The sequence below is a fragment of the Carassius auratus genome, chromosome 1, assembly GCF_003368295.1.
Source record: "Carassius auratus strain Wakin chromosome 1, ASM336829v1, whole genome shotgun sequence".
Lineage (NCBI taxonomy): Eukaryota > Metazoa > Chordata > Actinopteri > Cypriniformes > Cyprinidae > Carassius > Carassius auratus.
The window spans coordinates 19,828,553-19,843,037 of record NC_039243.1 but is presented as its reverse complement, the minus strand read 5'-3'; the positions used below and the strand labels follow the sequence as shown (position 1 = coordinate 19,843,037).

General features: G+C 33.4%; 2 protein-coding genes across 5 annotated transcripts in view; one reads left to right on the top strand and one right to left on the bottom strand.

Annotated features, from left to right (window-relative positions):
• The first annotated feature begins 792 nt into the window (after nt 1-792).
• On the top strand, nt 793-2,268 carry LOC113100556 (gamma-glutamylaminecyclotransferase B). Of its 2 annotated transcripts, none has more exons than XM_026265295.1 (2): nt 793-862; nt 1,568-2,268. In XM_026265295.1, exon 2 carries the CDS (start codon nt 1,590-1,592, stop codon nt 2,055-2,057), a length of 468 nt encoding a protein of 155 aa, XP_026121080.1. In that variant the 5' UTR covers nt 793-862; nt 1,568-1,589; the 3' UTR covers nt 2,058-2,268. The 2 variants fall into 2 exon arrangements, with proteins under 2 accessions (XP_026121080.1, XP_026121025.1); XM_026265240.1 differs by lacking the exon at nt 793-862 and adding an exon at nt 953-1,003.
• A 1,553-nt stretch (nt 2,269-3,821) lies between these two features.
• The window catches only part of LOC113100298 (FERM, ARHGEF and pleckstrin domain-containing protein 1-like), an 83,622-nt gene continuing 72,958 nt past the window's right edge, over nt 3,822-14,485 (bottom strand). For 2 of the 3 annotated variants that reach the window (XM_026265207.1, XM_026265122.1), the window contains exons 23-27: nt 10,566-10,678; nt 8,852-9,015; nt 5,588-5,695; nt 5,278-5,429; nt 3,822-4,625 (exon numbers count right to left, since the gene is read on the bottom strand). In XM_026265207.1, coding sequence (XP_026120992.1) covers nt 4,544-4,625; nt 5,278-5,429; nt 5,588-5,695; nt 8,852-9,015; nt 10,566-10,678 — 619 coding nt within the window. In that variant the 3' untranslated portion in view covers nt 3,822-4,543. The remainder of the gene's footprint in view (nt 4,626-5,277; nt 5,430-5,587; nt 5,696-8,851; nt 9,016-10,565; nt 10,679-14,485) is intronic. The other variant, XM_026265191.1, reaches the window with a different exon arrangement.

Sequence of the window (14,485 nt, the reverse complement as noted above, 5' to 3'; positions counted from 1 at the left end):
AAGTAACTGTGCATGACTGTTAATAAACCATTTTAAAAAATGTGAAAATTTATTATTTTTCCCCACATCACTGGACTTTTCAGAGTGTTACGGTAATGAGATTTTTAAGGACATGTTTTGGAAAATATGTTCAAAAAGTTGTTAAATTGTCAGTAAAACTTTTTTAAATTTATGGTCACTGACACTTCAGACCCGGCTCTTAATGCTTAAAAAGAAAATTTGTTGATACAAATTTTTTTTTAAATGTCATATATGAAATCTTTGAAACTACGATTTCGTGAGAATCACCCAAGTGTGAACAGTATTGATATATTGTGTACGATGACAACCGTGCTGCAGTTGTGCTTTCTTGTGTTTAGGGTTTTGCATCACAAGTTTATCACAGCGCAAACTGTGTTTTAGTGAGTGAGAATGTCTTTAGAGTTTTTAATAAGTGTATGAGATATGCAAACAGTGTCTAAACTTCCCGGACTTGTTTAAGGTTTTGTAGAAAGAGTGATTTATTTGACAAATTGGTTTAAGCTGTTGAGAATTTGGTTCAGGGAATGGGGTGTAGTGTTTTGGCAAATGTGAAAAAATCTGTAATTAGTGTGTGTAGTTTGACAACCTTTAAAACTGTACATTACTTTATCTTGTTGCCTGTCCTTGTGCATTAACAGAATTTGAATTTACAATTTTTTAATCATTCTATTAAACTTGCCGAGAACGTCAACTAAAATTCTCAGTTCCACGCGCATGTCCGGTGAACTCATGAATATTCATGTTTGCTCCGCCCACTGAAGCCGAAAATCTCGTAGTAACGGCAAACATTCAAAAGGCGGGACCCGCGATGAAACGGTAACTTTAATTGGTTAAACTCCAGGTGAGTGACAACTCAACTATATCCAATGAACAATGAGATGAGGCTAGTATTCGAGAATTCTGCTGCCTGTCTTGACCGTCTTGACTGGTGGACTTAGACTAGTGTATAGTGGATGTTGTTGGGGATTCATTATATTATTTGGTAAGACAAGTCGTTTTCTTCCCGTTTAGATGTTTGGAGAACTGATCTAATATCAGCGAGTTTCATGCTTTTATTAAGTGATAAACAACTGATTGCCAGATGTATATAATTAGCACGTTATTAAATGTTAATTCTATTAAATAATTATACATAAATATGCATGTGAATAATATGTAAATATTGTAAATATTGTTTAGGTCAACATTTGACGCTTTTGTCAAAATGTTATGTTTTATTTTTATTTGAAGTGTTAAGGTTTCGTATTTCTGCTGTGTGCAACAAATCATGTATTTGGTTATATATATTATGTCGAAAGGTTTTAAGGTGTATAAAATCATACAAATGTTTATAGACTTTGATGGCCCATGTGTTTTTAAATATTAGACGACAGTGTTAAAAAATTATTTGAGATTTTAGATCAGAACATTTGCTAAAATTACTAACTTTACATAATGCTTAACGGGTCACACGTTTAAATTCTTTAAATACATTTAATAAATTAAACTAAATTGATAAAGTGTCAGTGAGTTGATTTTGAATGATAATGATGTGTCTCTCTATTAGTGTCGTCTTTCCTGTGGTTCTCATGTCTCGTGTCTTCGTCTACGGGACGCTGAAGAAAGGCCAGCCCAACTTCATGATGCTGGATGCGGCTAACGGCCGCGCAGAGTTCCTCGCTCGTGCCCGAACTGTAGATCGATACCCGCTCGTGATCGCCACTAAATACAATATCCCCTTCCTGCTGAACGTGCCCGGGAAGGGTCAGCGTGTCCACGGTGAAATCTACAGCGTGGACCAGCAGATGATGCACTTCCTGGACAGGTTTGAGGGCTGTCCGGAGATGTACCAGCGCACTACAGTCCAGCTGGAGGTGCAGGACGGGGACGGTGAAGGGGAAAACACACTGAAGCCTGGAAGCCTCGTGGAGACATTTGTGTACAGCACGACTACATACCAACCCGAGTGGCTCCAGAAACCAACATATGAGAATTATGATTCGAAAGGTGATCATGGACTGGAATTTGTATCTGGTGAGGGCAGAAGCCCCGAGTAAATACTGTAATGGTTTCAGTTCACAGGGTCTAGAATTTCACATTTTACCACACCTGCCAGTGTCATGTCACTTTCCATTCAGGTGTTTTACAAAAAAATAAAAATAAAAAAGAAACCCCATATTTTGCATTATTATGTTTTATTAGATATATATTTCTGTTTTTATTACAATGAGATTTAGCTAATTATTCCCTTGCATATAAGTGACTAATGTATGGAATTTCTGCATTTTTTTTTTTATTAAAGACAGGAAAAAATATATATATATTAGGAAATGCACTAGTTTTTATTTTAACTACTACTACTTTTTGTTCAATATATTATATATTTTTCTTTTGCAGAGCAGAAATAAAGCTGTGGCAAAAAAAATATTTTTTTTTTTAATTTTTTTTTGAAGAGGGGAGACAACATTCATGACAATAAACTGGTCTTTGATTGGCTTTGGTTGTCATGTCTCTCAATGAAACCTACCACAACAACACAGATTTTTTAGTTTTGGCAAATAAATAGGAGTAATATTTCATATCACAGGAGGAAAAAAGACATCCTAAATTATCTAATGTTGTTAGATGTCAGATGTTTTCTTTAGACATTGTATGTCAGTTCATTCATGTGTGATTTACTTTTACACTCCAGTATCTGATCATTTTGTTTTATTCAAAACTGAACCCCCCCACCCCCCCTTTTTTAATTGTCACTCTGCAAGTATCCGATGACATATTCATTTCAGCATGTGGTATATAAATATGTGATACCATAAAAAGCACCAGGATCCAAGGAAATTCATTCAAGGGATGTCAATAGAGTCAACTGTCAAATGATCCGGGTACAATTTATTATAATATGGACACAATCTTGAATAAATGTAGTGCTCTAACAAAACACATTAGTACTGTATATCTGGAGATCATGTGTATTTGTTCATCTGCTGTAGAAGTGTTTATATGAGTTTTCTAAATTGCACTGTACAATAAAACATAGTTTTTTTTATTATTTACAAAATGTAAATGACAAACGCAGGACATCTCTATATATATGGATTTGTTTATTTTGAACATGTTCACACAGTGTCAAACATACATCTCTGCCAACATATAATCCATATTGTTGTTATTGTTTATATATACAGTGTGAAAAAAAAAAGGTTAAAAAGAATAATTTTGGCACTCAAGCAGTTCGACAAAAGGCAGCTGGATTCCTTTTTTTTTTTTTTTTTTGTATCACGACAGAATAATGTGTAATTATGAGGGATTATAGCGAATCCCTCACAATACTAGTGTGGAGTGGTTCACAGTTAGTATCAAAACTTGTATTAAAAATGACATCCTACAAAAGAAAGGTTTGAGTGCGGTAAAAACGCTTGAAGGCAGCATGTGCCGTAAAACCCAGCTAAAAAATTACAAATCCAGCGTGTGCATAGATGCGTCTACAGGTGTGAGCTGAGGCGCACAGGTTGTTTTTCTGAAAAAAAAAAAGAACTAAAATATAATAGTGTTTTAATGAAAAATTAATTAAATAAAAGAATTAATTTTAATTTTGCACAAAAAGTAAAACCATTATGTAAACTAACAATTGTACTACATATATGTTGGCATTACAATAATATAAAATTCAGGGAAAATTTGTCATAAAAGAAAAGAAAAACTAAACGATTGTGAAAAGGCAATTTTTATGCAAAAAAAAAAAAGCAATTTAATTCTAAAAATGATATATATTTTTTTCTCCAAGCAATTTTGGAGTGAAATATGACCTGCACATTGTGTTTTTTTTTTTTTTCACGGAGATGTAGACAGAAAGCGTCAGCCATTTAAAAACATCAGACCAGAAGTCAGTAATAAAAGAGTATTGTTTCTAAATGTAAAAACAGTCCAGAGATGTTTCCCTGACAACCTTTCCAGGCATTAGACCTCATTCATGAAACACCAACAGAAGAAGCTCATGTGTAAATTGTTCGTAAAACCGTCAGATTAAACGTCACATTCAATTCAACATATCCAGTCTCACATACACTAAAGCCTTCAATAAAGCATTTATAGAACACTCTCATATACAACCAATAAAACATTCAAAAGCATAAATCATCTCATTCAACATTCAACCACTGCATTCAATAAAAAAAAATCATTCCTGAATTTTACAAATGATTTACACAAATCAGTTCTTGCATTTCATGAATGAGGACTGTTGTTTACTAAAAAGGTTTTTGTGTCTTATAAATTTAAAATGAACTGCAAAACTGGAAGTGTTTCCCTTTGACCTGATGTTATGATAATATGTGTATTTCCTGGCACTGAATCCATATTCTCATGTACTTACGAATCTTCACATCTAAAACCATTCAAAGCCTTCGGAATTTTTCAATTAAGTGAAACAACGATATAGCACACAAAAATCTTCCATAAGAAACATGTTAAAGTGTGTTGAGAGGACCTGATAGAGAACCTGACGTGTGTGTGTGTGATCAGGCAGACGGTGGAGGGTCTTTGGTCAGTAGACTTGCGGCTCTTTGCGGTTCAGTGAGCAGATGTAACTGGAGGAGCAGGTGGCGCTGCGGATCACCTCCATCCACCTACAACACAACATATCAACAAACATGGAGTCAGTAATGCTTCCCACAATGCAGTGCAACTGGAACTGAGATTAAATTTCCAGTGTTCTGAATAGACAAGAAATATCAAGTTTTAACTAGGGCTGGTAATTTAACTAGTTAATTAACTAATTTAATTAGATTAATTATGGAGACACAATTACAGACCGAAGCACAATGCACAGACCGATCAGTGTATGACATCAAAGTACCAGGAGAGTGATCCAAAAGCACAAGGAGTCGTCTGCTCTCTAAGCTCTTCCGGTTCTTTGATGTCACACACAGATCGGTCTGATGATGATGATCCGCTTCAAGTACAACAAGCCTAATGATTCAATGAACCATTCATAAAAAAACATTTACTGCACTCCAGAATGAATCAGCCATTTGAACGAATCTAATGAATAAATGACTCAATGACTTAATCATTAAGACATTACCACCCCCTACTGGCAGTTTTAGTTTATTATTTATTATTATTTTTAATCATTACTCTCTACAAACAATGAAGCTGTGAGTTTAGTTACCTCCTTGTTGCTGAGAAATATAGCGATTCAGTATTAAAGCTATTTTATTGATAAAAGTCACAGGGCAGTGTTGACAATAAGCCTCTGTGCTCAAACGGTGCTCGTACCTCTCAAACGTGTACTCGCTCTCAGATCTGAAATAGTAGACGTGTGATTTGAAATGGAGCTTGAAGACGTAGTCTTTATGGATGTTCTCAGACTCCGAGGGAATGGTGATGGAGTATCCCAGAAGAGGAAGGCTGGCCAGAGGATATTCATCCTGCAAAGAGACCCTCAGATTAAATACAGCCAAAGTCTCCTGCCACATTACTCACATTCTGCTCAGAGAATCAATTCAAATGTGTGTAAAACATTAATAATAGTCAACATTAAGAAATAATTTAGTGTTAATAGTAATATTTTATTAACTTATCTGACCTGGTGTGTTTTGTAGAAGAACAGACTGAAGTTGGTGAAGACCACCCATAACTTCTGCCAACCGTTGCTGTTTTTGAACTTTCTCAGCAGGTTCCCAGACAACTGATTCTGAACAATAAAGACAAAAAAAAAAAAAAAAAATAAAAATAAAAACAGAAAATCCTTCAGATACAACCAGAGTCCAAAATCAACACCATTTATATTACTGATAACTAATAATACATTACATTTTTAGGTATATATCGGCTATATATATATGTGTGTGTGTGTGTGTGTGTGTGTCTATTTGTAACTTGTTGCCTAAACTAAAACTAATAAATTAATAATGATAAAAAAACATAACTTTCAAATTAAAGTGAACACAGAAAATATTAAAATGTAATAAAAGAACTATAGCTGTACATCAATGATACTAATACTATCTAGTATTTAGTAATCAAATATATTTGATTGTCTCATCGCTGATGTCAGTCTCTCTTATATTGTGATTCAAATCATGCGTTCAATGCAAATCACAATACAATCAATATAATCACAATTTAAAAATTGCAGTTTGCAGTTTCCAAAAGGGTTGGAGGTCATTAGGCCAGTTATTTGGTTTTTATTTAGCAAAGGCAATTTGTTTCTCAGTTTTTTTTTTTTTTTTGTGTACAGCTGTATATTTTGGACCCTGGGCACAACAAAGGTATGAGTCTGGCAGTATAAAGTGTCACCATGTTAATTTAATTTTACTATTGATAAACTGCACATCTGAACAGAAATAGGGTCATTCATACAGGATGTGTTCTTGTGGACTGTCTGCACTCCTTTTTAATTGTTAGTTCATGTTCACGTGTCAGACAGACATCTTCGGCCATGTAATTGCATCTCAGTTTATTCAGCATTTCAGAGTATGATCGCTGTATTTATTGTTGCAGTGTCTAGTTAAAAGAGTTCCACTCCATTCTAACTGTTTTAAATGCAGAAACGCATCCTATATGAACGTCCCTCAAATCCTCTTCAAGATGCAGGTTAAAACACTGATACGTAGTGTCACATCGGTGCTGTTAGTGAACAACTGAAGAACATTCAAAGACATTCAACAACAATCAAAGAGAGAAAGGCACTGAAACCCCATCACAACCCAAAGTACAGTCAGTGTTCAGAGGACACGGCGAACCAATTGGCATTTGATAAATGCATCCATACTAGTTATTATATGTGCACAGATGTTGAAAGTCCAGCTCAGTTATGATCAGCTTGTTCAATAAAGGGCAGTAATATAAACCTCTAACAATCTTTCACCTGAACAAATCATTGACTGTGTGACGTTTCTGCTGATAAACTGCAGGAACATCATATCCACTGTTGCCATATGAAGCAGTGTTATTTTAACATTCATATACAGTATTCTTGTAGTATATATGAATCAATTGAAATAGGTTTTTATTTAGTTATGTGCATTATTATTAGTATTATTAGAAGTACTACTATTGTTATTATTATTTTCAACAAATAAATAAAACTGCAAAATTAAAGTGAAATAAAATAACATCGCATATTATTATTATGATTAAAAATGGAATGAAATACCGCTGCTACTTTAATATCTTATCTTTTAATATATGCATTTAATTTTAATTCCTTCTTATTTAAGTTCTAGTTTTAGTAATTCAAGTACTTCAGCTTTTTTTTTTTTTTTGTTAGCTGTCCAGGCAAGTATTTCTTTTTAAATAAATTATTTGTAATTGAAAGAAATATATATATTATAAACAATTTAATTAAAACTGATTTTTTTTGTTTGTTGTTGTTTTATTCAGTTAGCTTTGCTTGTACATTAACATCTGCTAAACAAACAAATCATTGGAAGTGAAATGGTACATTATACAGCGTCCATGTTTTACCTCTCTATTCCTGCAGGTTTCACTAAAGCAGAGGCTTTGGACACGATACCAACACACCAGAGAGAGAGACACGGGCCCCTGGGCCCTGAGAGGGGCCGCAATGGGAGCCTCTGACAGACTGACTGGACTAGGGTCCTCTAACACAGCGCAGGACAGAGAAACACAAACACAGAGAGAGACATGAGAGACACACTGGGACACGGACAGAATCCAAACGAGGAGGAAGAAACGATACGGCCTGGAGATCTGAAGAGGAAACAACACGAGGAAGAGGAAACAACACGAGGAAGAGGACAGCAGGAACCTGAATGTTCAAGACTCATCTAATAAAGACTGCAAAAACACTTCTTCATGAGTTTAGAATTAGTCTTTCCATTAAAAACATCTAAAAATCCTCAAAACAAGAGATATATATATATATATATATATAGATAAATTATATATCTATCTGTCTATCTATCTATCTATCTATCTATCTATCTATCTATCTATCTATCTATCTTTTTTTAATTCAGCAAGGATGCATTAAATTGATCAAGTGAAAGTAAAGACATTTAGGTTACAAAAGCTTGCTATTTTAAATAAATGCTGTTCTTCTGAACTTTTTCATCAAATAATCCTGAAATAAAATATATTATATTTTTATTTTTATATAAAAATATGGAGCAGCGCAACTGATTATAACATTGATAATCATTTATGCATGTTTGAGCAGCAAATCGGCATATTAAAATGATTTCTGAAGGATCATGGGACACTAAAGACTGTATTGATGCTGAAAATTCAGCTTTGCATAACAGAAATAGCTTTCTATTACAATAGAAAACAGTTATTTAACATTTTAATAATATTTAGTATATAAAATATAGTATATATATAAACACAGTACTAGTAAAATATCAAATACAAAATTATAAAATAAAATAAAATGCATATTTGTTTTAAAATCTAAATTTAACTTATGCAGTGCTGCTTCTCAAAGAAAAAAAAAATGATCCTGTATCAAGGATTTGTGGATATTTGAACTGGATAATTAGACAGAAACACTCATTAAGAACTGGATTTAGTGCAGTGAATGTAAATTCTGTAATTATTTATTCAGCTTCATGTGTTTGCACACTTGTACGTGATTATTTTCACATTCAAGGTGAGTGAATCTGATAATGCTTTCAGCTACCAATGAAACTCTCTGGTTTATTTAGCAAGCTTCATTTCGGATTTATAATCTTGAAAATGTCGAATGGTGCACAAATTCCATGTGGGACCAATTATGAGTGACAACTTGAACACAGTCGCAGTTCCCAGAGGAAGAGAAAGAGAGGAAGGTTAAACACAAACACAGAGACTGGAGCTCTGGAACAGGACGGCTGTGCTCCGGTACCTCTAACGCTACGCTAAAATCCACCATGGACACGCTGGTGTTGCGATGCCAGCACACGTGAACCGTGGTGTTACCACGGTGAGGCGTCTGCCGCTCAAGAGATGTCCGTGACGCACTCAGGTCATCTTCTGATTCCTGGTCAGCGCTAGATTCCTCAGGGGATTCTGGGAAATATGGGAAGAGCAGCCATTTAACAAGAAAAGAATGAAAGGTTGTGATATCGATAGCTTATATGTTCGTACACCATGGTAAATGCAGAGTACCGTATTTCCCGGACTATAAGTCGCACTTTTTTTCATAGCTTGGCTGGTCCTGCGACTTATAGTCAGGTGCGACTTATCAAAATTAATTTGACATGAACCGAGAGAAATGAACCAAGAGAAATTAACCAAAATAAAACATTACCATCTACAGCTGCAAGAGGGCGCTCTATGCTGCTCATTGCTCCTGTAGTCAACACTGAAGACATAGAGCGCCCTCTTGCGGCTGTAGACGGTAATGTTTTCTATTGGTTCTTGGTTCTAAATAAATGCGACTTATAGTCCAGTGCGTCTTAAATATGTTTTTTTCCTCATCATGACGTATTTTTGGACTGATGCGACTAATACTCAGGTGCGACTTATAGTCCGAAAAATACGGTACTATGGCAATATCAGAGGTACATGAATATGGTAATCAATGCATACATCAAAGTACTGTAGTATTACTGTGTGATTTCAGCGCTCTATTTTTTGATGTACTATGGAACAGTGATGGTAATACCACGGTACTAAAAATGTATTTACATGGTACTCCTAACTATAATGAATACCAAAGTACTAAGTTACCATGTTTGATTAAAATATCATGATGTTATTTACTATTATTATTATTATTTGTATAGCATGTTTTTTGTTGTCGTTGTTGTTGTTTGGAAGTACCAACTACTACCAGTGTTGTATTACAATTATACCATTGTATTACCAAATTACTATTATGCATTTCTGTAAGGTTATTTACTGTTTTTATTTCAAATAACAATAATAAAGAAATTTACAACATTATATACATATATTCTAAAAGAATTTAAACTAATAATGATAATAACAATTTTATGTCAAATTAAGAAAATAATGAATGCCACATATATGTAATAGCAAGCAAACAAACATATTTCACAGAAAATGACAACATTCAATATAAAGCAGGTACATGTTGTCCTCTGAAGTCAGAAAGGTTTTCATAAGGTCAAATATGAGACACGATGATAATAAAATCTAATAAATACACTGAAATCAGGTGTGAGTTCATGCATCAGGTCACGAGAGAGAACAACGAGCAAACAGTCTCTTCACAATGACATCAACCTCCATGTCTAGACGACAGGATATGATGAAAAAAAAAAAAAGCAGAAAAGATTTAGTTGACGTGAATAAGCAGAAGAAAGCAGCAGGTGTGTGTATCAGACTGACATGAAGAAGAGCTGCTGAAGGTTTGCAGGACTGGAAACCTGTGAAACATGATGCTGAGATCCAGTGCATACACCGTTCACTACTGCTCTTTTGACACACTCAAAAACATATGCATGTCATTGCATTAGACAACAAAACATCAGAACACTACTCATCTGAATCAGATATTTCTATGTCATGACGCTCTTCGTAAGCATTGGCCTGTGTCAGATCAGAGTAGTTAACATGAAGATAATGAAATGGGAAAACGGTCAGTGACTTACTGTTGTCAGTGAAACTGCTGGACAGGATCTCAGCCGAGGGACCATTGCATTTGTCCGCCAGTTCAATGGCCATCTTTATGTCCTCCACCCAGTTCTCCATCTCGGATGCTGAACTGTGGAGGGAATGTGGATGTAAGTACTGCAGCTACTGTCATATAAAGTGCTAAAATAGTGATACTATTACGATAACTGCAGGGCAGTACATAGTTGTTTCTTTTCATCTTGGCTCAGTATAATGCATTTAAAGTAGTGCTAATAGCGCAGCACTACTTCATTTACAGCAGTAACCAAGTAAAATCTGCTGTTCTCTAAGCGCCTCCTGCTGTCAGAGAGTAAAACTGCATCTCATTCAGCCTGTCTGCTGTTTCGGTTTCATAAAGGTATTTTATGTAGCATAATTTCACAAAGCTCAAAACTTAAACCATTCTGTTTTTGCTTTAAATTTTGAAATTATACAGTGTGTTTTTTTTAAACGATTCATGATTAAATTGAAGTGGTTACCACTTCTTTCAAATGGCTATGAAAAATCAAGGTGCAACACAGTGAATAATATGCAATGTTATTTTACATGTGATTATTAAATTTCTGTACCTTGACACCTACAAAAATAAAATCCTAAATCATTTCATTTGTATCTTTTTTCTATATGTTCAGTTGTGCTATTGCTTGTAATTTGTTCATTTGTTACTTATTTACTCTTTATTTATTTACTTATTTTTTGTGGCAGGGCCAGTGAAAATGTTGGCAGGGCAAGTAATAATATTAACCACTGGTCCCGACTGAGTTGAGTCCTGTTATTATTATTATTATTATTATTATATAGTAATATTAATATTATTATTCATATAATTAAATGTGCTACTACTACTACTTCTACTAATTATTATTACTAAACAAAAAGTCTTATTATTATCTGATTAATATTATTAGTACAATTATTATTATCATTTATACATTATAAGAAATAACAACTTTTTTTTACTATTACTACTATTAGTAGTAATAGTAATATACAGGGTTCCCACTCTTTCATGAACACCAGATTCAAGGACTTTCAAGGACTTTTTAAAGCACTATTTTATTAAATCAAGCACCTTTGAAATTCACACCCCCAGCACATAACATCATGAAAGTCCTTACTGTACTTACCATTTCAGTAATAATGATGTTTTGAAGGTGTAGGTTTTATAAAATTAAACCGTTTTAGACAGTCGTGTTTAAAGGACTTGAAATCCATTAAATTCAATACTGAATACTGGTTATATTCAAATGCAGTTTCTGAAATATTGAAAAAAAAATGCATTACACTGGTTTTTAAAGAGTTTTAAATTAAGAATGAATTTGTCTCAGGTTTTCTTTTATAATAAAAAGCTGTTAAATGTTTTAATAACATAGTAAAACCTGTTAACATTAAACATTTGCACATTCACTCAATAGAGATGTGCGGGGGCATAGCCATCTTTTCAGAAGTGAGGGGGACAGAAATTACACACACACATATATACACACACACACACACACACACACACACACACACACACACACACACACACACACACACACACACACATATATAAAACAAAATAATATAAAACATTACAATATAACATTTCTGTAATCAATATAGCCTACCAGTCTATAGTTTTTTAATATAAGATTTTTAATGTTTTTAAAGAAGTCTCTTCTGCTCACCAAGCTTGCATTTATTTGATCCAAAGTACAGCAAAAGCAATTGTGAAATATTTGTACTATTTAAAATAACTGTTTTCTATTTGAATTTATTGTTAAAAAGTAATTTATTCCTGTGATCAAAGCTGAATTTTCAGCATCATTACTCCAGTCTTCAGTGTCACATCCTTCAGAAATCAGTCTAATATGATGATTTGCTGATGATCAATATTTAAAACAGATGAGTAAGTTTTTCAGTATTCTTAGATGAATAGAAGGATCAAAAAAATCAGCATTTATGTGAAACAAAAAGCCATTCAAATACCATTCAAATACCATTCAAAAGTCTATTTTTTTTGTCAGTTTTTTGGAAAATAAATTATAGAAATGAATACTTTTATTTAGAAAGGATTCTTTAAATTGAACAAAAGTGATGATAAAGACATAATTTTACAAAAGATTTCTATTTCAAATAAATATTGTTCTTCTGAATTTTCTATTCATCAAAGAAACCTGAAAAAAATCTACTCCGCTGTTTTCAACATTATCATAAGTGTTTTTTAGCAGCAAATCAGAATATCAGAATTATATCACAAACTGCGGATATCACAAACTGGTCTCACGGGTTTGTAACAACAAGAGGGTGAGTCATTAATGACATAATTTTCATTTTTGGGAGAACTAACCCTTTAAGCTAAAATAATGTTTTTTTTTATATAATGTTTAAGTTAATACTTGTTCAAAACAATCACTTTAGCAGAGTTTGTACTATTTTCTGCACATTTAAAAAAATATATTTTCAGTCTATGTGTATAGGCGTTGTGGCATATCAAAAGAACTTAAATTGCACATTCAGTTTTGATGATACAGATTAAGAGCAATACATCGATCGAATCTTTAAAGGGTCTACTTTTATTTGTATACACACATAATAAGAAAACTTTGTGCATTTATAAAATAAAGAAAACAAACAGAGTGCGCTGTCTGTAGCCTTTGTCTGCGTGATCTTCATTTAGAAATGCGTCATTAAAATGAACTGAAACTCAACAAATACTCTAAAAAGAGATATGAGAGATATTTCTATAGATGTCCTAAATCTTGACATGTGTATTTTTAAACTAAGCAAGTCTTACTGACAACAAATATTAAGTAATAAAGCAATCCATATGAAACCAACGCAATGTCCAGTCTTTCACGTCTCCCTTCATTAACTCTAATGCGACTACGCCCACGCGCTATAGATATATAATCATCCATGTGAATCGTGTGGCGTGTACACATTAATATCATGTTTTTAAATATGATGGTTTCATTCTAAACATGGTGATTATCTCCAAGGACACCCAACATAATATGGTATTTAGCATCTGAATCTAACCATATAATGTCAACAAATGGAAAAGTCAGCAGACTATTTATGATCATGTTAATCATGGCGCTTTTAGTCGCTACAGCCGGGGTGCTTTTTTACCCCAAATACGATACATTTACATATTACTTCGTTATTTAAAAACCGTTGCTTTAATTATCATAAACAAAACTGAAAAACATGAAGACCTTTGTCTCAAAATATATGCATTGATTTTTATAGCTATTCTTTTGCTAATTAAATCTACAACATCAAAAAAAAAATTGATCAAGCAAGCACAGAATCAACTTTGCGGTGCTGCGCACAATCGCGTCAGAGATCAAACAGATAACCCCCTGTGTTTAGTTGTTTTTGACAGAAGCACATATTGGACAATTTAAAAAAATAGCAGCATAAACAAAACTGATTTCAAAATTTAATTCAAGCACTTTCAAGGACCTATGTTAGTTTTCAAGTACTTTCCAGGCCTTGAATCCATAGGTTTGAAATTCAAGTACTTTCAAGAAGCGTGGGAACCCTGAATATAAATAATAATATATAATTATTAAGATTATTAATAATTCTACAACTATTACTGCAAATTTTAAAAAAGGTTTGTAGTTATTTTTTGGCCTGAACTTTTTTTTTGTTTTGTTTTTTCTGTTGTATTCATTCAGTATATATTTTCTCCAATCTCATTTCAGTAAATGTATTTGAAACAGCTTATATGTAATGTTGCAACACATCTGCACTAGATCACAGAACAATAACATTGCATAACTCTACAATCTGCTGATACTGAATGTGATCTTCTTGGAACTCCATTTCACAATTTATATAATCATGATGCTCCCCCATTAATTTCTTGAGCACGACGCACATTTAAAAGGAAAGTAGACCAACT

Bases quoted from the DNA above. Each gene is read 5' to 3' on its own strand.
- LOC113100556 (XM_026265240.1), top strand. From the start codon at position 975: ATGTTGTTGGGGATTCATTATATTATTTG. The intron at 1,004-1,567 runs GTAAGACAAGTC...TCTCTCTATTAG, and splicing joins GGGATTCATTATATTATTTG to TGTCGTCTTTCCTGTGGTTC.